Source organism: Lates calcarifer, linkage group LG2, assembly GCF_001640805.2.
Source record: "Lates calcarifer isolate ASB-BC8 linkage group LG2, TLL_Latcal_v3, whole genome shotgun sequence".
Lineage (NCBI taxonomy): Eukaryota > Metazoa > Chordata > Actinopteri > Centropomidae > Lates > Lates calcarifer.
The window spans coordinates 12130052-12154389 of NC_066834.1; the positions used below are offsets into that span (position 1 = coordinate 12130052).

Sequence of the window (24338 nt, forward strand, 5' to 3'; positions counted from 1 at the left end):
TCGGGAAACATTTTGCATTTAATGCAAATATTCAGCAACAGCCAAACAGAGTTTTAAACCAAGGAGGAGGTCCAGATGTGAGCACTGGTGTTGGCACTGTGCAGGTTGGCTGGTTACAGACTGGGCATCTGAGAGAGAAGGAGGAACAAGAAGAGGAGGAGGAGGAAGGTACAGGGAGGTGCAAGGAGTCAGTCTTTACTGAAGCGTCAGAGCGCTTGTCCTCTACCGGTCCTTCAGTTCTCTCGTGACTCGCTTGGTGATCCGACCGCACAGCAGCCCCACCAGGAAGAGGACGCACACGCTCAGTGCGATCATGAACAGGATGTAGTTCTTGGAGGGTGACGTCATCACCTGCACAGCCAGGTCTGAGAAGCCCTCTGCTGGCGCCACCTACAAGCCGAAAGAAGGGAGGAAAGATTAAGATAGCAGATTAAAACAGCTGAGGGCTACACAGAGCAGTAGTTTCAGCACAGGTGGAGTAGACAAGATTTAGATGAGGAAAGATTATGCTGCTAGAGCCAAGCAGGGGGAAACAACTAGAAACACATTGCTTTAAGGCTCTGTGTGAACCATGACGAGGTGAAAATGTGTCCTACCTTTGCAGCGTAGCTCCACATGTCGATGCGGTCCTGGAGCCTTTTCTTACATTCAGGCTGCAGACGAACTCTCTTGTCCTGTAACGCCTCCATCAGACACGACATCTCTGCATGGTGAGAGGGAGCAACAACATTCAAACACACTGTGGAGAATCTCACTGGATGCTGTTTAAACCCTCTGTCTCCTATTTTTTTATACATGTTAATATTTGTCATGTCATTTTTCAGAGTCCTAAACCTGGCGCGTCTTTATGAGCCTGGAAAAGTTCTGAACAAATTCAACATAAAAAATGTGAAAGCACCCACGTCGTCCTCTCCCGGGCGTGATGGCAGCACAGTGGTGTTTGAGGTCCAGAGCGCAGGCTGTGTGAAGGACTGGGTCCACAAAGATGTCTGCCTTACTCTCCTTCAGCATGTTCAGCACCTCCTGCACAGAAGAAGAAGAAGAAACACTGAATCTAGCCCAACATTTGTAGACATTGACATTTTGGAGTTATTTTTGTCTAGGGCAGATTAGGAGAACATTATTTGCTGGTAAAAGCCTCTTGATTTTATTTATTTTAATTATATCATATACCACAATACTTTTGGCCACAATAATACAAAAGAACTGCACTGGAAGAATAATAACATAACACAATAACATATTTACCTTTTTACAGGCCTCCTGTTTGATTTTCAGCAGGTTGACTTTCAGACACTCCTCCACCTGACCGGTCTGCTCCTGAGCTGCTGCCTCCTCCACACACAACCTGGAGATCTGCAGGAGGAGGAGGAGGAGGAGGAGGAGAACAAAACCGTTTTCGATTAGTTGAGCACATGATGGCTATATGTTAGATGCAGAGATCAAACATAAACACAAACAGTAGATGAACCTCGTCTGAGCAGTGCATCTGCAGCTGTGGGTCCAGTCTGTAGTCCAGCGCCGACTCCTGGAGAATCACTCTGATCTGGTCTTCACAGTCTGGAGACAACCTCTGAACCAGAACACAGCCAGAAAACACACAATTTAACACACACAATCACCAGGGATGTTTCAGTCCCCAGTTTGCAGCATTCTAGGATTTAATGCCTGCTGTTGCCTTCTGGTCATGATTGTAGCTGTGGTCTCACCTGGTCGGCATATTTGAGTTTGAGGCAGGCGATGACCTGACCCTCCAGCTCGCTGTCCTCATTCGCCTTGTTCAGGATGGACTGGCAGAACTTCGGGATGTCAGCTCGACAGGCTTTCCTCAGCACCGGGTTCAACCTGTAGTCTGGACAAGATGTGTCGGTGAGGAGAGCGTGGATTTTGGTTTGGTTGAGTCGGGTTCAGATTAATTAAAATGCTTCATTTTTGCATAATCCAGACCTTTTACTGACATGTGTACCTGTGTTCTGCGTGATCTGTCTCTTGGTGATCATCTGTTTACACTTAGGATCCATCAGCTCGCTGTTTTTGTTCTGTTTCAGACACTGAAGAACGTTCCTGGCATCAGCCTCAGTACAGAACCGCTGCAGGAGAGTGTTTGTAATTCAGTTAAAAACCAAACCAGTGATTTATTACAACTGCTGAGATCTGAGACAACATCACTACAACAAAGGCACAAGCCAAAAGTTTTGACAGATTATCTAAAACCACTTCATTTGGAGGTAAAACCTGCATGACTTTGGACTGGGGGAGGAAGCAGGAGTACCGGAGAGAACCCACAGAGGCACAGGGACAACGTGCAAACTCCACACACTCCATGAACCGGGGTTCAAACTCAGAGCTTTATCACTGTGAGTGACAGTGCTAACCACTGTACCACTGTGCCACCCCTACTAAACAAACTAACTGTATATAAAGTAAAACAGGCTCCACCTCGAGCAACTACAACAGTAAAATGCTGCTTATGCACCAATTAAAATAAATCCTTGTGCTTTTCTCCCCCCTCCTCCTCCTCACCTTGATCATCTGCTTGCATACTCTCATCAGCTGGTAGTCGAGCTCGGGGTCGGTCATCTCCACCTCCTGCAGCCTGAAGATCCGCTGGTGGCAGCGCTGACTGAGCTGCTTCTTCTGCTCCTTCAGACACTCAATCATCTGTGGACGCGGGGGGGGGGGACAAGGGCAGAATATCAGAAGGAGGGAGGAGAGGGAGGAAAGGATAAAGGAGAGAGGATGAGAGAGGTGAGGCAGGAGAATGAAAGTGAGGAGGAAAGAGGAGAGGAGGAGCATATAGTGAGGGCAGAGAGGATAGGGAGGAGAGAGAGAGGGTAGAGGAAAGAAGATCAGAGGAGGAAGAGGGAGGAGAGGTGAGAGAAGTGGAGGAGAAGGATGAGGAGAGAGGGAAGAGATTCTGATTTACCATTTCCAACATTTCTGAACATGTCTTTATCCTCCTGCTGTTTATTCTAATGTTTTTACTGTCTCTATTGCTTCTAATGTCTCTACTGTTCCTCACCTGAGCGTTACCAAAGTTCACGTTGGGACAAAGTCGACTGATGTCAGACTTACAGGGATCATACAACTCTGGTTCCAACCGAATATCCTCCGACTGAGAGGAGAAGACAGGAGAGAGATTTTATCTGACTTCATCGGTGTCCCGTCACCTGGAGGGTTTGCAGGTTTATTTGGTAAATTTGAACATAAGGTGGGTTTACCATCTCCAGCTCCTCCACCCGCAGCTGTTTACGACACTTCAGAGAAACCCGCTGCTCCCTGGCGTCCTGCAGCGTGTCGTTCCTCACTGTGGTGCTCAGACAGATGACCACGTCCACCCTACAGGCAACAGCAAGAATTACATCCATTTACATCAGATCTAACCGGTCGCTCATCGAGTGTCTCACAGACGACAAAACAAAGGTTTGAGGATGTTTTTATTGCTGCTGAACTCACTTCTTCTTGATGTTTGGACAGAGGCGCAGAACGTCCTCCTTGCAGGACATCTTGAACTTATAGGAGAACCTGAAATCCTTCATTTGAACCTGAAAGTTGAGCACAGCGAGGGAGAAACAGATTTGTGGTGATTTGGTGTGATTTCTGCTGGATATTTTAACAATGTAACATTACAGAGGGAGCCATTACAGTTTCAAACTCTTACAGATATGATATGAGCAAGTCAGTGTTGTGTGTGAAAGACCAGCTGCCATTATCTAAACTGTTTTCTCTGCTGTGTTCATGACTTGAGAACAGAAAAAAGGTTTCAGTTTTCTAAGCTAAGACAAAATCTTTTGTCAGGATTTTGTTGTTGTTATACTCATTTTGGCCACAAGAGGCTGAAGTGCACCACTACCCCAGCCTAAATAGGACTAAAAAAAAATCACCTGGAAGAAAACATGACTGCTTTTATTTTTCTCCGTCCTGAAGTTTAACAAGAGTCAGACTAGCAGCAGTTGGTGTTAACTTTTTCGTTTATGAAAGTACTGACAGTGAAACTAAAAAAAATAAAATAAATAGAGCAAGAAAGACTGTACAGAGAAACATATATGTTGTTGTGGTAACTCACCAGCTGGAAGTGCGTGACGCCGACTGAGCACTTGTCGTTCATCTCTTTCTGGTGTTTGTTCTGAACCAAACACTCCATCAGATCACCTGTATCAATCTGATTATCAGCTACATCCTACGACAAACACACACACACACACACATATTTACAATCAAGAACATTATTATTTACATGAAGTGAAAAGAAATACAAATACAACCTCTGCAGCAAACCGACATTAAAATGAGCCACAATGATGCACTGTTACTTTTTATTCCATGAATTTAAAAAGCAACAATAGAAAACACTGAACAGTAACTGTTGCATATGCAAAAGTTTGGACACCCTACTAAGTCAGTACTTGGTCATGGGTTTACTGCCACCTCCTTAGGACATTTCAGACTGTGGAAATTTCATGCATGATATCTTTTTATAGCTTCCCCTGCTTTGTAGCATTAGTTAGCTTCATTTTTAGATCCTCAGTTAGTTGACGTTAGTTGAGGAGAATGGTGCTCAAACTCTTGCACACACCTTTACACGGGTTTGTTTTTTCATGTGTATGGATGTACTCACATGGCAGTGGGCCTGGATGACAGGTTCACAGGCTCTGATGAGCAGAGCATCGATCTGGATGTCCTGCAGCCGACAGAGAGAGACAGAGACAGGAAGAAAAACACTCATTTTAACACCTCACTCTCATCAGAGGACTAAAACTAATGAAAGAGAAAACACTGATGATATGATGAGTGGTATAAAAAGTACAAATGTATAAACAGGTTCAGGCTGCAGAAATTACGTTTTAAACCATGGCAGCAGGTCATCCTTTGTTCTAGCTTTAAAAAGTGACCAGTTTCTCCTATTTTCTGATAAATATATTGGTGAACTCTGACCTCTGACTCCAGCTCCGTCAGGTTGCCCACGACGTCCCTGCAGGCAGAAACCAGGTCCTCCAAATGATCCTGCAGACACTCCAGCTCCTGAAAACACACACAGAGACGGAGATGTAGGAAATGGTAAGTTTATGACTTGTATTTAAAACGATTCAACATCCAAATTCCCCCTAAAGTTTCTCTAAAATGTTCCAGTGTTTGATTGGTCTCACCTGTCCAGTGTCGGTCTTCTCGCTGCACCACTTGCCAAGGTCGGTCATGCAGCGTTTCTGAAGCTCAGGATCCAACTTCACATCCAGTGCCCTCTGGTGGAGAATCCTCTGAACCTCCACCTTACAGTCCCGAGATAACTGCAAACACACACAAACACACACAATAATTCAGATCCACACTGTATGAATACTACATTATAAGAAAACATTGAAAAAAAAAATCGAATAATTTTTATATTATTCGATCAGTATTGAAACGCATTTTCCTGCTGTAGTTAGTTCAGGTGGAGCTAATTTTTTACATCAGGCTGCAGCTAATTAATTTTTTTTCATATGGATCAATCGTCTGATTATTTTCTAATTGCTCGATTGTGAGATAGTGAGAATCAGTTATTGTTTCATATTGTTTGTGACCAATGACCCATTGTTGAAAAATGTAAAAATCATTTTAAAAAACAGGTTTAAAAGGAAAGGTAAAATGTGAAACATGTAATTCAACAAAATTGCTTAATTAAAAAATAATTGGCAGCTTAATTGATTAAGAAAATAAATGTTAGTTGCAGCTTTGTAGATATGGATCCGTCACCTCAGCCAAAATCTGTCATTAATTAAACCCTCCACAATAAAAGCATGAATCATACTTTTTGCAAACAATTTCACAAATTGAAGATTGAGAGAAAGTGTAACTTATTTTACTGTTTCTACTTTTACTTTGCTGAATTCAATTTGCATATTGACAAACTCCTAACTGTGCTGTTCTTCTTATGTGGACTTAACCTTGATCTTTCACTGCTGATACTTGATTCCCTCCTGACATGAAAGACAATACAATTATTTTAACAGCCTGTTTATAGTTTATGTGAGATCAGTTTTCCTGTAACTCTGATCACTGAGACCATTTAATCAAATCAAATCAAGCCATCTCCTCAATGATGAGTGTAATTACAAAAATCAAGGCCAAGTGGATTTTCCTACTCATTATTTCATAAGAGAGACGGTGATTTTATGGAGACGAGGGCTCGTCAGGCTTCATCATTACATCACATTACATTATTCAGATGCTTCTGCTCAAAGTGCAGCCCTCTATAGACAAACAACTAAATTATTATTTTATTTTACTTTATTATCTAGAGACATCTCTTCCCTCTTTTAGAGGTGAAGTGAGAATAAGTGCTGGTGTGGGGTGTCGAAGGATGAGCTGGAGGGAGAAAGGAACTTTCACTCACTTTTTGGACACATTTTAAACAGTGCTTATGTAGTGTTTAACAAATTACATTTAAAGACTTTTTAGGATGCATAAATGGGCTCCTTTGTGGGGGCTCTATATATGGAAAGACTATGTTCATGGGCCCATTGTCTTTAAAACTTCTTCATGCCTGGATCCAGATAAAGTGGCTAAAATTGATAAACAGATCAACCCGTTAAAAAGTAAATAATTCATTTCTTGTTTAAAGTTTTAAAATCAACCTAAAAGTTCTGAATAATTTAACTGTCTGTGGCAGGTAAAATATACTATAATATACTATACTTACTGAGACCATCTTCTGTTGGAGCTGATTTTTTATGACTTTTGAAGACCTGCAAAAACTCAACACAACTAACTAAAATAACTAAAATGAAGGACCTGTAGAATAAAGTGTTACCTTCTATTCTTTTAATTTTTTAAATGTTTATCACTGCCCAATCAAACATATTATTTCTGGAAAAAAAATAAAAAGCTCAGTACATCATGAGAAATTTAGGCCTGTTTCTAGTATCATAAGTAATTAATCACTTCATCGAAAAAATGATGATCTGACTCCAAATCCAGACACAACTATTACACACATGACAGCGTCTCATTATCCATCCAGCAGTGTCTCTTTAGGGGAGGCAAAGCCCCCCCCCCAGCAGGCACAGATTAAATCACTGCCATCAGCGTAATCAATTTAACCCATCACCGAGATCAATGCTGATTGATTTAAGTCCACTTACCTGCTCAGCTGGGTTTACCTGTTAAATTTAAAAACATTAGAGTTACACCTGCTCATCATGCTGTCAGAGAAAGTCCTGCAGATGTCAACGTCAGACCAAATACGACCAAATAGACAAAAAACAAAAAGGGAAACAGAGTATCAGAGTGTGTGTTTCATACCCGGCGTCCCTGCTCCTCAGTGCGGTAGGCGTGGCGGTACAGGCAAGAAAAGACGGCGCCCGGCGGCATCAGCTCACTGGTCTCGTTCCAGCCGTGGGTGTGGCAGAGCCGGGCAGCGTCACCCTGGCACTTCTTATACAGGATGGGGTCCAGTCTGAGAGACAAGAGGGAGGTAATATTATTCTTCTTTAACTTCATCTGTAGTACAACACAGCCATGACACCGACGTCTGTTCACTCATTTTCAGCTCAGAAAAGAAAAAGCATCAGAGGCGCATGAGAACAACTCACATGAAGATGAATTAATATTAACTGTTATGTCAATAACATTTAGATCTGTTTGTACAAATAAAAATTAAACCAAATGAAGGTCTTTAAGGCAGCTAAACGGTGAACAGCTGACAGATTCAGATTCACTGATTTCTGCTGATCCAGACTCACTTCCAGTCTCTGGATATGAAATACTGCAGTTCCAGCAGCCTGTGTTCACAGTCCTCCACCATCTTCTCTGTGTACAGATGCTCCATCAGGCACGACAGGATCCTACACACACACACACACACACACACACACACACGTTAAAACAGGGTTTCTACAGTGTCCATTGAATTAAATTAAATGTAAGATTTGTGTGCATGTGTATAACCAGCTCACATCGGGTCTCCAGTGCGAATGTGTTTGCAGGCGGTCTGGATCACGGACTCGCAGGCCTCATTGAGCGCACGGTCAATCCGGTAGTCGGCTCCAGGGTCCGCAGACTGGATCAGGGTCTGCAGCTGCAGTGGAAACATGGTAAGAAAAACTAAATATAATGTCACACAATTTTATTTCTGATTGTTCTTATATTTTAAATCTTATTTATTGACAAAACAAACCCATCCAACTAGTTATACATATTTATATGATAATCAATAACATTTTTGTTTATATTATTACTGTTATTGTATAGTTTGTACAACAGAAACATCTTTTATTTTCAGTTTCAATGTGCAGAATATTTCAGGCTGGTGAAGTGAGCAGCAGGTCCAATGTGGTCCACAGGAAAAACATCAGGTAGAAAAAGTTACATTTATTACATTTTAAACCCCTGAGCTTTGTCAGACTTCACACAAAAAGCAAAGTGACATTGTTGTGCTGGACTGTCAAGCCTGGTATCTGTCCACTATCCAACAATAGCACAATAATAACACAAATTATTAATTCGTGACATCTCCAGCCACAGCCCGTCTCAGCTGTCACTTTAACACCAAAGCATCACAGTGATGGTGACTGCTGTGGTCTTACGGCGCTCTGGCAGACACTGTCGACGGCGGTGCTGCGGTCACCGCGTCCAATCCTCATCAGGCAGTGCAGCGTGCGGCCTTTGCGGTGCAGGCCGGAGCAGTGAGCCTCGATCTCCGTCCGGCAGTGAAGCACGATCTCCGGACTCAGGGAGAAATCCTCCATCAGCATCCGCCGGTAGTCCAGCATCTCCCCCTGACACTCCCCACTGACCGGACGACCTGCACAGCACAAGACCACATAATTACTGGCACGGTTAAACTCTGATGATGCAAGGGAGGTGCGATCAGAAAGTTCTGAGACTGCTCCTGTTGTAAATGAGCACCTCACCCCCCTTCCCTCCCCCAGCTCACCGCGGTGGACGGCGGCCTCCAGGCACAGCAGTAGGTACGACAGTCGGGCCTCACGGGCTCGCGGCAGGTTGGTGTCCAGGCTGCAGCGCTGCTTCCTCAGGTCCAGCTTACAGGCTTTAGCCAGAGAGTAACTGACTTTGTAGTCCTGAGAGATCAGCTTCTGACGGGTTGTGAGAGCATCGCGGCACTTTGGGAGGGGGAAGAAGAGGAGAAAGAGGTGAGTATAAGAAACAGATGGGTTGATGAGAATCCTTCCGCCTTCCCCACCTTGCATTGTCTCAGGGGTGAGATGTTTAGGGGTTCGTACCTTTTCGGACATGGCCTCCTCAAACTTGTGGTTGAAGAGACACTTGTAGACTTTCCCTTCACCTGCCTGAGTCTGCGGAGAATAAAAGGCAGAGACAGAGATAAGAGTTTAAGGACCACAACAGCACTTTTGCATGTTCATTATTTCACACATTCTGATTTTGAACTCCATCATTTGAAAGTAGAAACTATAGTTTGTTCTGTCATGTAAGTTTCCTCACGTTCTGACAGAATCTCTCTCGGTCGTCTCGGCAGGAGAAGTAAAGATGTCGGTCGAGGTGGAAGTCGTCTGATGACAGCTCCGCCACCCGCAAGATCGCCTTCTGACACTCCTCCTTGATTGGACGGACATGGTCCTGCTGCTCTGCCTCCCTCACCAACGCCTTCTCCAGACAGGCGATGACTTCACCCTGAGAGTGCACGTCCTGACGAAGAACAAAAAGAAGGCCAAAGATGAAGGAAGAGATTAATGTTAAAGAAGCATGGACGGATCATAGGAAGAGTGGCCGCTGGGCACAGGCAGGTAATTTGCCACCCCCACCCTCTCTCACCTTGTGTCCCACATTGATGCTGCCGCAACGCATGTTATTGATGTCCTCTTTACATTTGTCCATGAAGCCACAGATCAGTCGGTAGTCGCTGAAGATGATGCTGGTCATTTTGGTGATGTACTGGTTACACTGGTACTCGCTGATGTTGCCACGGTGATCCACCAGGCAGGACACCAGGTAGCCCCTTCCCCGCTCCTCCTCGTTACACTCCTTTATCTGAAGGTATCAAACATGATCACATATCAAACACATGGCAGGTCAAAGGACAACACAGGAAGAGAAAAAACCCAACTTCCCTCTTAAAAAACAAAGTTAAAATGTTTGTCGCTTCAGGGCAGCATCTTAAATTCACTCTGCAGCAGGATAAAAAGCCCACACATACAGTCAGGGTCATAATGAACTATCTGTAGAGACAGGAACCCTGAGCCTCCTATGGTGCAGACTGACCTCAGCAATGGTGCTCTTGCAGACCTCCATGGCCACAGACTCAAACTTTGGGTCCGTGGTCAGATTAAGTTTGTAGTTCCACAGAAGCTGGTTGAGACAAGGGGAAAAATGTTACATTCTTACACATGTATACGGTAGAGACATCCTGTTTAACTTGTGTGACTTGTGGTGGAAGAAGTATTTGGGTTCTTTACATAAGTTAAAGCTTTACACAATAACTCAAACAAACCAACAGTATAAGGCAGTGGTATTTCAGCAACTCCCATGGTAAAACCTGCAAGGTAAAAATGCTGTTTTTGTTAATGGAGTCTGATACATAGCAATGTTTCTGGTTAAACTAAAAGGATAAAATGATCGATGGGGACAGAAAGAGTAAGATCCTCTTTGTTTAAATAGAAACATCATGATGTATCACCACCAGACTCCATTGACAAAAACACTAATTTTACCTTGCAGAACAGAGGAGCTGCTGGAATACCACAGCCTCGGTCGATTACTTTCTTTGTGTTGTGTTCCTTGTGTTGTACTTTTACTTATATAAAGGATCTAAATACATCTTCTACCACTAAAAGTCACACAATAACACAAACAAACTAACTGATCAAGGCAGCAGTATTCCAGCAGCTCCTTTGTTCTGCCTCTTTTTGTCAATGGAGTGTGGTAGTGATATATAGCGATGAGTCTGGTTAAACTAAAAGGATCTTACTCTTTAATAAAAAGGTCTGTCTCTGTAAGAATCTATCCATAAAGTTGTCAGACATTTAGGAAAACAATCTAAGCTGTCAGTGGCAAAAAAAGTTCTTCAGTAGATGCACTTTGATGTAGACAACTGCCCACTGGATTACACTGCAGTAGCTGTTTATGGTGGTTGGGTACAACATTCTTGCTCAGTACTGCAGTGACACCAAAAGCTGTTTCCCTATCAATCATTTACACCCAAAAACCACGTTCAAAAATACTTTACTGACTGTGCAGATCACAGCATAAAACTAACAATCATTTTGGATTTTTTCAATCATGTAAAGAAGAGGTTTCTAAATGTCTCTTTTATCTTCAAAAATCGCTTCTTGTGTTTATTGTTTTCCTGCCAATGAAGCTCCAGCTGCAACAGCCACAGATAACTGCCCAGAAAATTACACAAAGACAGCACAAGTGACTGTGTGTGTGTGTGTGTGTGTGTGTGTGTGTGTGTGTGTGTGAGAGAGAGAGAGAGAGAGAGAGAGAGAGAGAGAGAGGAGAGGGAGAGAGAGAGAGAGAGAGAGAGAGAGAGAGAGAGAGAGAGAGAGAGAGAGAGGAGAGAGACATGTTAATTGCAGCCAGTGCTTTCCAGTGCTGTAATAAAGACAGTCCAAGTGGTCCATTAACCTTGTGGCATTTCATAAACCTGTCTGCCATTAACTGCTGTGAACTCTGAACACTGAAGGTTTATTGTCCAGAGGACACTGAGAGATGAGCTTTAGGAACCTCCAACTACAAAAACACAAAAATTAGTGGGTGAAGGTTGTAAGTCATGGCTGTGAGCTGAGGATCCTTCAAAGCTTTTTTTATTTTTAAGACTGTAGAGAGCAACAGGTGAGGGGAGATGAGGGATTATTAATGTGAAATAGAGAGATGACCTTAGATTTATTCAACAGAAAGCACTTATGGGGAGTTATCACTGCATGATCACTTGATTCTAAACTCTAGTCACATTTTCAAAGATTGCACATCTAACCTGGCCTAACCCTCAACCTTGAAGTCAACTGACCCAGTTAAACATTGAAGAAAAAATATTGTTTGGAGGGAATACTTACATGGTTACAGTCAGGAGCGATATCAGTTTCCTGCAGAAAAAACACACAGATAGAGAAAGATATCAAAGTCTGATTTCCTCAGGTGAATTCAAACATTTATGAGCACACACACAGAACTGTTTTAGATGCGCTCCTGCTTATCAGAGCAACACACACATCTGACAGTTAAATCCTACTTAAATCTGGTATTAAAGGAACAGTTCAGTACTTTAGAAAATATGCTTATTTCCTCTCTTTCTGGGAGTCAGGTAGTAAGATTGACACAGTGGAGCCGGGGTCAGCAGGTTTTTTAGCCTGACTCTGTTTAAAGGGAAAAAATGAACGGACAAATCTTGTTTATTTAAGAAGAGTAAAAACATCAGTTTGTGTTTTAAGGGGGAGTTATGTGGTTCAGTTATTTCTTGGCAAACAGCGGGGTGCAGTAACTGTGTGCAGCTTGTTGTAATGAGACCAAAACCTGCTCTCACAAACTGTATCTGGCAAGCAGCACTATGGTGAGAGATACTGTGAACAAGATTTAAAATATACATCACCAAGCTTTAAAGGTGTTGGTTGGCGTATATATTTGAACACTACACAGAGCCAGAGCTGGGCGACACTAGGAAAGAGACAGAGACCGTGGCTTTAGACAGACATTTATTCATCTGTTGCACAAAGCTGTCTCATTCTTGAATTCTTAGATTGGACTCATTTGCGATGCATTTTGAGTCCATTAAGACCTTTTTCAAAATAAAAAGGACATGACCGACAAGGGCAACGGCACTGGCATATTCAGCATTCATCAGTATAAAAGCTCAACATAGCTCAGAGCTGTAGCAGAGCTGAGAAGCTTCTTGATGTGGCAGGACTCACTACAGTAGTTTCTGAATGAAAATTATTGTCCTCATAGCTGTTTACTTCCACCAGGTTACTGCACTCTCGTATAACTCTTCCCCTCTCATTACTCGCTGTGCAACTTTGTTGGCAAACCACTAATTATGAGTTTTTTTTTTTTCTTTTCTGTTGTTTAGTGCCACTGATTGAAACATGGCTCTCAGTTCAGAGTTAGTCAGATTCTACTCTTGTGAAACTATCTTAAAGTAATAACAAGGAAAGTTAAGGCTGGTCTAACACAGCAGGCCAGTCTAAAGTATCTGAGCTGCCTCGTGTACATGGTATCTTCTTAGCAAGAAGCCTATTTCGCTAAGATGATGAAGACATACTATAAGGAATCCTGAATGGGCCTAAAAGCCTAAACCCCTTAAATTTGGCCTGTTCAAGGCAGGAATGTTGCACCGTTATCCTGCTTCAATGTTCTGTATGAAAGGCATGATAGGGTGGAATGGGAGGGCGGCATTGTTGTCCTGCCTTTAAGCCGACACAGGAGGTAGTCACAGAGATGAATCGATGTCTGTGCAAAAGGCAGAGCCTGCGGGGTGGGACGGACACCGACAGGCGGACACCTACCTGCATGCTGTCTAAAATAATACCCCAAGGCAGGCAGCACAATCTCTATGTAAAAGGGGCTTAAAAGGTCAGGGGAAACCCTAGACCAGAGTATCTGTATAAAGTGACTGAGGACCATAAAGTGATGCAACATGACCAAAAAAAAGACACTAAACAGCTACAAAGAGACACAAAACAAGCATGACTTGGCACAAAATAGACAAAGAGACAAATCAAATCAGTGTTGGTGCCCAGGAGCCTGTTGTCTTGTGATCAATCCATGACAGTGAAACCCGAGTATGTAAGCTAGCTAACCTCTTCAAACACATTATTTTGGTTTTAAATGTCCACTTTTTCACATTTTATATTAAAAATGAAACATGGACAACACCAATATCACACCAAAGTTTGTATTTTCCCCAAATGGCAGCAGTTTAATATGAACAAAGCAGCAGAAGCTCTTCACCGACTCCCCCACAACATCCTCAACAATCAGAGGAGTCAGCGGGAGAAGCTGCTCGTACAGCTTCACATCACTCTGCAGCAAAAAAGACATGAAAGCTCTTCATGTTCACTCTGCTCTGCCCACGGGAACAGAGACAAAAAGCTCCTTCTTCTGACTTTTAACTGTCATTTCCACTAAATGTTTCAGAGACAGAGGAACAAGTGTGATGAGGAAACAGACCCTCAGTGGCCTCTAAGATTATAAACTACCCATTAGTAAGACAATGAGTTATTAATTAAAGAAGAGCTGTTTCATTCACTTCAAAGGTCTTTGAAACCATACCAGATTAATCAAGTAGACAGAACCAACTGAACAGGTAACAGAGGCTAATTGTGTCTGGGTAAAGGGGTGGACGTAATGTGACAAAACTCTGTTTATATCACTGAAAACCTCAGAGCTAATGTGATACACTCAAGACCAAATGCCAGAGACTGAGAGATCTGCAGTGTGAAACTAACCTCTGTGCATCTGAGCTGACAAAAGCTTTATTGTTGGTTTAACTGTAACTGGTGCTGCTGGTTGAACAAAATGTCTTGGTGGTCTGCAGCACCAGACTGTGCCAGCTGTGCCAGCTGTTCATAACAGCAACTCAGTGGCTACGTTGATGACGTGAAAGTTTACTTGCAGAGATAAACCCACAGAAAACAATCACCAACTCTGACGCTCTACAGAGCTTTTTAACGTTTTAAGTTTTTCACCACATTTACTGTTCAGTCTCAGTGCTCTCGTCAACCTCATTTCCAGCAGCAGCAAATAAACAATAAATTACTCAGATTCATATTGAAGTATGTATGATTGTATGATAGTACATGAATGAATATGAATAATTACTAGTTCTTTTACTATTGGGTCTATTTTATTTTAATGTTATTTATTCTGTACGCTGCTGGACCTGGGGAACAAATTTCATTCCTTTATGTTTTTAACATAAACTTAAACTGAACTGAACTGAAACATGCTGACAGAGAGCTTTATCACATGATCCAATCACCTGAAGCTCAGTATCAGTAAAACCAATGAGCTTGTGGTGGACAACTACAGAAAGAGGAGGTCCCCTTGTCCTGGTTGACATCCAGGGAGAGGAATCACTTGAGTCCAAGCGAATGTCTGTACCAAATTTGAAAAGATTTCCCGTGTTACTAAAAGATCACATTCATGAGAATGGGACAGACAACCTAAAAACATAATATGTAGTAATAATATAGTATAAAAACCAGTTACAGTTAACAACTGTCTGGTAAAGAAAGAGGAACATCAAGCAACTAAAGAGCCAGATGTTTTTCTACAGAGTTAAAAGAGAATGAAGTGCTGTCACTGTAACAAACCCACCTACATAGTTTTTGCAACAGACACCCTATCTCCCTATTACAAGTCAGTGTACCATCAAAATGACTCTGAAGCTGTTAGTTTAGGGTAAAATAGTTACATAACGTTGCTTTAAAAAGGGTATGGTGTATCTTTGTAGGAGCCCCAGTGGTCACCTCACAACCCTTTTGATTCATCCTCTGAGCCCTAGTAAGGGTCTGGATCCCCAGGTTGAGAACCACACACAGTAGATAATGATGTTGTGATTGAAAGCGAGAGCAGCTGAATAAAGTGACCTCCGGCATCTGTGTGCGGCGCAAAGAGTCACACTCCAATCCAAATAAAAGAGTCACACTCCACTAAACCCAAGTGTTGGCACAACACAGTGAAATAGCTGCACTGACAGAAAACAACCCCCTCCACCCCCCACCCCCGCCCCCGTGAGGCTGACAGCCGCCTGAACCTACTCCACAGTATCAGCCTCCTCACACAAGTCAATCCAGAGTCAGTGAGTGAAGTGACAGACTGACCAGACCCGAGTGTCTGATTATGGCCACAGGCTTGTTTGTGCCGTGGTAAAGTGACTTCCTGTCTAGCAGTTAGTTTGTGAGTGTGGTTGCTGTTTCTCTCCACGGATGTCTCTCAAGTGTCGGATTTCGGGGCTTAGACCACCACAAATAAACTCTCTAACGCTGTACTGTAACCACACGCTGCTTTACTGCAACCACTGCCAAGCTGTGAGTATGTGTCTATGTATGTGTGTGTATATGTGTGTGTGTGTGTGTGTGTCTGTGTGCGTGCCAGGGGTGTGTCTTTCTCTGGAGAAGAGGCAGATTTATAAGAGCCATTTACCTCTTCAGGAGGCCACAGCTGTTATTGAGTTGAAGCGATGTAATTATCTCTGTAAAGAGGGCATTGCTCAGGGCCCGTGGAGGAGGAGGAGTGTGTGTGTGTGTGTGTGTGTGTGTGTGTGTGTGTGTGTGTGTGTGTGTGTGTGAGTTGGCGTCAGCATGATGGATAATGGGGGATGACGTCAGCATGATGCTGGAGTACCAGAAGAGCTTGGTAAACACAATGTAAATTTCTTATGGTGTTTCTGGTTTGTCACAGACATGTACTGATCCTTTCAATATGTTTATGTGCACACTGGTAACACTTTACTAAACTGGCAACTGTGAACAGCTGCTGCAATGTAACCCAATGGGCAATTGTCCATTGTTTTTGCCACTGACAGGCTCAGATTGTTGTTATAAGTGTCTGACAACATTATGGGTGGGATTCATAGAGAGAGAGGCCTTTTGCTTAGAGTTAGATCCTTTTTGTCAAATCAGAAACATTGCTATATATTGCTACCAGACCCCTCATTTTACCAAGCAAAGCACAAGAGCTGCTGGAAAACCGCTGCCTCGATCTGTGTGTGTGTGTGTGTGTGTGTGTTTTGGTGTTGTTGTGCACTTATGAAAAGGATCTGAACACTTCTTCCATCACTGAAAGTCACTGAAGCTGACTGAGGCAGTGGTATTCCAGCAACTCCTGTGTTCTGCAAGGTAAAATTGCTATTTTTGTCAATGGAGCCTGGTAATGGTGAATGGTGTTTCTGGTTAAAAAGGATTTTACTCTTAAATAAAAAGGTCTCTCTCTGTAGGAATCCTGTCCATAATGTCAGACACTTATAATAACAATACTGCACTGAGCCCAAACATTTTTGTCCCTATCAATCATTTACACCCCAAAACATGGAAAAGTAAGGCCTGGGTTAAAAAAAAATAAGAGTTATCCTTTGAGTATTTCCATTCTTTGCAACTGCAGCTGCAGTTAAGGATTATTTTATACATAAAAAAAAGATATGATGAGCTTGTTAAAACTAATGCTATGTTAAAACTAGCTCTACCACAAGCAGCTTCAACAGTAAAATGCTGATCAGTAACGTCAGTAACAAGGGTCAAACTAGTAATTTTATTTCTATACTTAAACTACATTTTGCTGATAAAACTTCTGTGCCTTCACCCAAAGTGGGATTTTTCATGCAGAACTTTTACTTACTAAGTCTGCATCTAATTATTTTCAGTATTGATTAATCTGCCAATAATTTTTTGGCAAATCATTTTATTTATTAAATATCAAAAAAGACACTCAAAGATATTCAGTTTACAGTTAAATGAGGAACTGAAATTACTGAATTTGTAGCATTTTTGCCTGAAAAAATGCCTAAAATAGTCGTTAATCACTGGGACTCTACTTGGACTGGAATATTTTTACAGTGCTGTATTTGCACTTTGACTAGAGTAAAGAATCATCTTCATCTCTTCTACAGATTCCAAACAAACCGCGTATGAAAAATATTGATCAGCAGTGTGATGAACCAAGCCTTAATCTGATGGTGTCCCTCCAAAACTACAATTAATTTTCTGCCAAACAACTAATCAATTAATTGGTTAATCTTTTCAGCTCGAGCTGAATTATGGTATACTGTCTCCTGTCTGATGAGCAGCAGATTACACAAGTAAAAACACATGAGCTGAATTATATGAAGCCAAATTAAGCAAACAAACAAACAAACCAGCACATTCGCTTCCAAAATAAGAGTCCAAACTGAACCTGTGCACGTAGGCGGCAAATCTGCACAAGACTGTGGTGAGAGTGAAAAATATTTGTTTGGATTGTTCACCAGAAAAACACTAAGAAACACAAACAGCAACAAACAGCAAACTGAATCTGTGGTTTAACTTCACCCTGGAGGTCACCTGACATCTGGATGACTATAATATGAATATAATTTACAGGAAAATCAAATTAAACAGAGAACTGAATAAACAAAGTATATATAATGAAAAATCATTTTGTTTATTAAACAAAATCATTTTGTATATGGACTGATTGGAGAAATCTAAACCTGATAAATTTTATTGTTCTTCTAATATTAGTTAATAAAGTTTTTCATGTTTCAGTTTTTCTGTTTACTGAGACTTCTAAAAGATCTATTTAATACCTCATAAAACAAAAAATAAATGCTACAATTATTGATTAAGAACATTAATTTGTTGACATTTTTGTCAGAACTTCCCATTTTACATTTGTCTATACCCAGTGGCCCATTGTCTTATAATCTGGAACCAGATAAATGGCAGACAATTGATGGATGGATTAACGAATTAAAATGCTCATTCTAATAATTAATAACATTATGACTCAGTGAGCTCAGCAGACAAATTTTATGTTAGAGCTGCCAAGAGTAAATATTCAAAATCTGAAATAATCTTTAAAAAAATTACTTTTCAATACCTTCAAGACATTCTTTTCAACTGCTTTCTAAATCCTACACTGTCTGCAGTCTCTGTATGTGTTGTAGCCTATGTGTTATTGCATAATTAATCATTTAATAGTAATGTAATTTTCTCTCTGAATGTTTGAATGTTTGTAGTGTCCTAAGTGTGAGAACAGGAGGAAAATACAAATATCTGTTGCCCTTAATTAATCTTGTGTGTGTGTGTACATATATATATATATGTGTGTGTGTGTGTGTGTGTGTGTGTGTGTGTGTGTGTGTGTGTGTGTGTGTGTGTGTGTGTGTAAGCTCGGAGTTGGACACGGATGCAGGTGTGGATGTTCACCTCTGCATCCAGTGTCATGCTGACAGCCGGTGTGAGTCTAACCCACCGGGGCGACACACCCAGCAGATGCCCCGGACCGTTGTGAGGCTGCCAGCTCCGCCGGCGGCCGCTTACCTCTCTGCGGTCCTGCAGGCACTCCAGCACGGCCAGGTTGTTGGTCCAGGTATGTTTAGGGCAGAGGCGGGTCAGGTCCTCCCGGCAGGCCTCCTCCTCCGACAGCTTCCAACCGGTCGCCCTTCGAGGCTGCGAGGCCCCAGCGGCGGCGGCTGCGGCGGCGGCAGCAGGTGCATCTTTTACCGGGGGATCGGCGGCTCTGAGGACTGGTGGATTGGGCGGTTCGGCAGGACCGCTGGGTGCCTTCAAACCGAGGACGGAGCCGAAGCCGCAGAGACACACGCACGGTAACAGCAGGAGCAGCTGAGGGCGACCGTACGCCGCCATCTTCACACCACTGTCAAACCAGTTCTAATGAGACTGATTCACTTCCGGTCAGCCAGTTCACAATAAAAGCTTCCTTGACCAGATTAAACATAGAGTTTCCGGTTATTTTATGAAAAAATAAAAGCATTTTGTATTGGTATAATGTCAGTTAGTTTTTAATCCAATTTAGACATAAAAAAGATGAAGATGTCAGGATTTTAAAATTTTTGAAACTTAAAAAATTACCTACACTTCTGAAAATAATTTAAACAGACTGTCATGTGACAACATCTCAACCTAGAAAGACATAAGTTAGGCTTACTGTTGAAGCCAGTTAAATAAATCCAGCGTGAGTGAGTGAGTTTCCAAGCCAGTTTCATAAAAATAAGGAAGACAAATAATACTGTGTGGTTTAACAGACCTTACACTATTCTTAATATAACCCTAAAATATACATACACAGGGATTAAACAGAACCATCGTCATGGTTGACACTTTCTATTTATATTCATAGCATATTATTTATGGTGTATATATCTGTCTTGCCATTTGCACTATATACTGTTATATTCTATTTTATACTATTATATTATTCTTTCTTGTACTGTTGTATTTTTGTTGCATTCACATACGGACTACTGTGACAACCGAATTTCCCTTCAGGGATGAATAAAGTCATCTATCTATCTATCTATCTATGGTTAGTTTTGAAGTTTACTGTAATTTAGAAAAAATAGTTTTGTTTTGTTATGGTTTGTTGATCAAGAGGAAGCTGTTCTGGAGGAGCATGTTTGTCTCCTCTTCCCTCCCAGTGTGCAGTGAGCAGCTGAATATGATGGGAACCAGTTAGAGCAATAAATCCTCCCAGTTTAGAGCTGACAGCTGCTGGGAGGTTTTTTCTGGTTCACCACACGTCCGACGTCAAAATTAGTTACATCTTCCATCACAAAGGTATTTTCTGATATTGTTAAGTCATTTCTACCCTGACAGACACACTGAGTTTTGATTATGAGATTCTGATTTAAAGAAAAACCTTTTCACAATCTCCTGGTGTAATCCACAAACTTATTTGAATATTTGACAGAAACTAGATTCCTGTTCAGCTTCATGATGGAGATTTGACAATGGCTGACAAAGAGCTCTTGTAGATGGAAACATTGCTTAATTAAAACTACTGGGAACTATTAGGGCAGTGTGCAGATCTTTTGTCTGATTTTTGCCTCTAGTTCAATTTTTTGATCCAGCACTGGGGAAAGTTTTTGGATGTGGGTGCTCTACACCCTGTTATTATCTTTGTTCACATTAAGCTCAAGTTGCCTTCATGTTTCAAACTAGATTACAATTGATATCAACACTTTTATCTATAATTTGAGACTATCCAGCAAAATGCCTTTATTTCCACTCAGCTATGAATCCAAACAGCTTTTTAAAATCACTGCTGAATGACTGTCTGGGACTGAAACAAACAGACAGATGAAAGGAGCAGTCAGCTGTTACAGACTACAGCTGAGCTGACTCAGAGGAAACCAAGGACGCCAGAAAAATCCCTCCACAGCTCAGGAAACTGAGCTTTAATTGTCTCAGTTGAAGATCCAGGGTTGGCAGGTTTTTATTTTCACTTCATGTATCACAGACACTGTTCTTTATAGACATCAGACTCTGATCATGCAGTGGTTTTTCAGACATTTATATACAGACAACTCCAATGAAAATACCACAGCCAGTGTGTCAGTGCATCTCCTAATACTTTTTGAGTTTTACACACATAATCAATTGAATATTTATTTAATATGAATTGACACATATGAGCAGAGGGAAGAAAAAATGTACAGATGTTTGATCTCCTTCAGTTTCATGGTTGGATCCATCAATCTACTGATTACTAATAAATGTCCCAAGTGGCTACCTGTAGAATTATGTACAGAAAATACAAGCAAACAATTATTAATGTGAGCCATGTGGGCAAGTCCAAAGTCACTGCCGTGAAAGAAAGATGTTTAAGAAAATGTTTTACATGTTGTTACTGGGAAGGAGACAGATCTGGCAAGAGATATGACTGCACCATTGATTTGGTCTTTTCATGGGATTCGTTGACAATAAGAATAAAGAAAAGTAGAGAATATTGATTGCTTTTATCCTCTAATCAAGATCATTTAAAATGAACCCAGCCCTACAATACTGAGTCCCTGTCATGGTCCCACATTGTCTAAATATTCTTACAGAAGAAGATTCCTGAAGCGTTTGTTCCAGGCTCAGCTGCTGCCGTCGACCAACTGCTGCTGGTACATCACACACACACACACACACACACACACACACACACACACACACACACACACACACACACACTAACCAACATCTATAAAGGCACCAGAAAGCCATGGTATTTCCATTTGTCTCCCTTCTTGTTTCTGGCCACAGGCAGGATTCAGCTGCAGTCAGGATGACAGAGTAAGTCCTGATCTCACTGAGGGAACTTTCTATATCTACAAAACTTGCAGAAATACTCTAATCATTTCCCTTGTTTGTTTTTAACATGAAGGAAAAGGATGTCATCGAGTCGGAGGAATCAGCTCAAGGTAGAGTAAGATGCTGTTAACAAAGACCTGAGGTTTTAAATGTTTAAAATGTGGAGTTTTTGATGTTTCAGTGTCTGCAGCTGAGAAGTAAAATATCATCATCAACATCATGAATTCAACATAGCACTCATCCAAAAGTGTTTTGTAGGAAATATGAAAACACCACATCTGCAAAATGAGAAAGAGAAACAGCTCATGCATTTTGCTGGTGAACACAAATAAATTGAATAAGTTTATTCAGGCTGAACAGAGCAGATCACAAACAGGATTTATGTTGATGTTGGTCAGTGGATCATCTGTGTCAGAGGCTCACAATCATGATTTATTTATTATTTTTGGTTGGCCCAGATTAACCAGAGTAATTCTATGTTTTAAAGACATAACTAAATACAGCATAGAAAAAGGGTTAAAGTTTAAAAAGAGTTTCTGTCCTCCTGCAACAGCCATGGACAGATGAAGAAAATTGGCCCCCAGGCACAGACATGTAATAGCGCCCCACCACTCCTACACAGGAAAGGGGACATTTTTGAGACACATATTTGACTGTATATTAAAAGACTAAAAAGAAAAAAAAAATCATGATCAGGACACTGAATAAAACACTGAATGAAGCAGCACACATAAATGTCAAACACCTGATGAAGATGGTGTGAACTCCTCTTCCTCTCAGAGCTTGCTGCTGCAGATCGGTGAGGCGATGCTGGAGGAGGAGGCACTGGAGGCCGAGAAGGTGAAGATGACGTACATGAACGAGAACTGCCCGGCTCTCTCCATTCCAGATGGCATGCAGGACCTCCAGGTAGACAACCACCACCTTCATGCTGGGTGGAGCCACTCAGATGATTTGTTCACAACCATTGCTGTTGTTGGTATCAATAGGTTTATATCAAGCCTAATTATTTCTATATAATATAATATATATAATATTATAATTTGCTTGAAACTAGAATTACCAGAATAATAACACTGCTGAAAAACTCAGCTCTCAAAAACAAGAAAAAAAAAAATGGTGGAAATATTATTTAAACATGCTCCCATTGGTGGTATCAGAGGTATAGGGACAGGCAACTAACTTGTTTTAACAGCTTGTTTTGCTGCCCCCTACTGGCCAAACAAACAAACAAACCAAAAGAAGACTAGAAGTCAACTAATGGAGCTTTACACCTAAATCCTGTCTGGAAGTATTATGACTTTTTACAAGAAGGAATTTTTCACAGAAGAGGAGGTGACAGAAAAATATGAAATGTTGAGAGAACTGATTCCTTGCTCATTGTATTGATCACGTTCAGTGACATAAAATCTTTTTGCTTCATCTCGCTCATTTCCTCCTCGTCTGTTACAACATTAGGAACTGTGCCGGAAACTTCACAAGCAGATTGATTTGGTGGATGAGGAGCGATACGACATGGAGATCAAAGTGACTAAGTCTAACAAGGAGGTACAACTTTTCAACTTTAGCTTTGTGCCACAGATTTTTGTTCTTGTTTCCAAATAAAGTGTAAATCCACTGACTGAAACAACAGCTACATTCTGTTTTAAAGATCAGGGATAGTCCCTTAAATTTGATTTGTCAGGAAAACCCCAGTTATCAGGTCATGCTCAAACTGTAAATTACTGTATTTTCCTGTGTCAGATTGACGACCTGAAGCTGATGGTTCAGGATCTGAAGGGCAAGTTTAAGAAGCCTGCCCTGAAGAAGGTGCGGATGTCGGCTGATGCCATGTTGGCCGCTCTGCTGGGCTCCAAACATAAAGTGTCCATGGACCTTAGAGCCAACCTGAAGCAGGTCAAGAAGGAGGTGAAAGAGGAGGTGGGTGCTTTAGACTTTATATTAAACTCTGATAGAAACATTAAGCAATCAGCAAGATGAAAATCAAAAGTCCCCAATCCTAAAATCACGAGAGTCTTAACCTTTTATTATCTGTGATCTGAATCAATACGATCCTTGTGTTTCTTTCAGGAGAAGCAAACAGGCGACTGGAGGAAGAACATCGAAGACAAGGCCGGGATGGACGGCAGGAAGAAGATGTTCGAGACAGAGGCTTAAATATCAGTGTGTTGTTCTGTTGTCAGATTTAGAGTCAGCATCATTAATTTATCTGTGTTATGTGAGTCCACATCGGTGGAGATTTGTATAAATGATAAACAAAATAAATCAGTGTTTTTTGTGTGTTTCATGACAATGATTTGAAAAAGGAATAATATATTTCAGGTGTACAAGGTGTTTGCAGCAGGGATTTAAATACATAACTTTATTATTATCACTATTATTATTTCATAAATAATAGCAGTGGTAGTATTGAGTTCCTTATTTGGAGAACATCATGAAGAACACTTAAAAACCTTTACCTTTAGAGTTTAGGACAGAAAATTCTTTATGGTAAAGTTGTATAATTAATCAGGAAAAGTCCTGGGACTGGTGAGGAGGACTAAATCCAGCAGGTGACAGTATAACAGCATTACAGACGCCAGGCTGCCGGAA

General features: G+C 41.5%; 2 protein-coding genes across 3 annotated transcripts; one reads left to right on the forward strand and one right to left on the reverse strand.

The window, feature by feature from the left end:
- Positions 1 to 19339, reverse strand: LOC108887761 (Golgi apparatus protein 1). Of its 2 annotated transcripts, XM_018683286.2 has the most exons (27): positions 18972 to 19339; positions 12012 to 12041; positions 10219 to 10305; positions 9772 to 9987; positions 9442 to 9645; positions 9222 to 9293; positions 8915 to 9101; positions 8565 to 8782; positions 7935 to 8056; positions 7722 to 7823; positions 7282 to 7435; positions 7122 to 7139; positions 5148 to 5285; positions 4936 to 5022; positions 4619 to 4681; positions 4067 to 4180; positions 3457 to 3545; positions 3222 to 3339; positions 3023 to 3115; positions 2524 to 2661; positions 1967 to 2090; positions 1710 to 1852; positions 1472 to 1573; positions 1249 to 1356; positions 903 to 1023; positions 597 to 703; positions 1 to 390 (listed from the first exon to the last, which is right to left on the reverse strand). In XM_018683286.2, the coding sequence occupies exons 1-27, from the start codon at positions 19296 to 19298 to the stop codon at positions 223 to 225; spliced, it is 3450 nt and encodes a 1149-aa protein (XP_018538802.1). In that variant the 5' UTR covers positions 19299 to 19339; the 3' UTR covers positions 1 to 222. The 2 variants fall into 2 exon arrangements, with proteins under 2 accessions (XP_018538802.1, XP_018538803.1); XM_018683287.2 differs by lacking the exon at positions 7122 to 7139 and having other exon boundaries at positions 18972 to 19338.
- Positions 19340 to 21680: 2341 nt separating this feature from the next.
- LOC108887760 (troponin I, fast skeletal muscle) lies at positions 21681 to 24051 on the forward strand. Its single transcript, XM_018683285.2, has 6 exons — positions 21681 to 21728; positions 21820 to 21856; positions 22527 to 22655; positions 23205 to 23294; positions 23490 to 23666; positions 23817 to 24051. Exons 1-6 carry the CDS (start codon positions 21721 to 21723, stop codon positions 23901 to 23903), a joined length of 528 nt encoding a protein of 175 aa, XP_018538801.1. The 5' UTR covers positions 21681 to 21720; the 3' UTR covers positions 23904 to 24051.
- Positions 24052 to 24338: the final 287 nt, after the last annotated feature.

Coding starts and splice junctions, on each gene's coding strand:
- LOC108887761 (XM_018683286.2), bottom strand. CDS start 19,298: ATGGCGGCGTACGGTCGCCCTCAGCTGCTCCTGCTGTTACCGTGCGTG. Junction 3,116..3,221: donor GGGTGGAGGAGCTGGAGATG/GTAAACCCACCT, acceptor TTCTCCTCTCAG/TCGGAGGATATTCGGTTGGA. Junction 2,091..2,523: donor TATGCAAGCAGATGATCAAG/GTGAGGAGGAGG, acceptor ACTCTCCTGCAG/CGGTTCTGTACTGAGGCTGA.
- LOC108887760 (XM_018683285.2), top strand. Junction 21,857..22,526: donor GTCGGAGGAATCAGCTCAAG/GTAGAGTAAGAT, acceptor TCTTCCTCTCAG/AGCTTGCTGCTGCAGATCGG. Junction 23,295..23,489: donor TGACTAAGTCTAACAAGGAG/GTACAACTTTTC, acceptor TTCCTGTGTCAG/ATTGACGACCTGAAGCTGAT.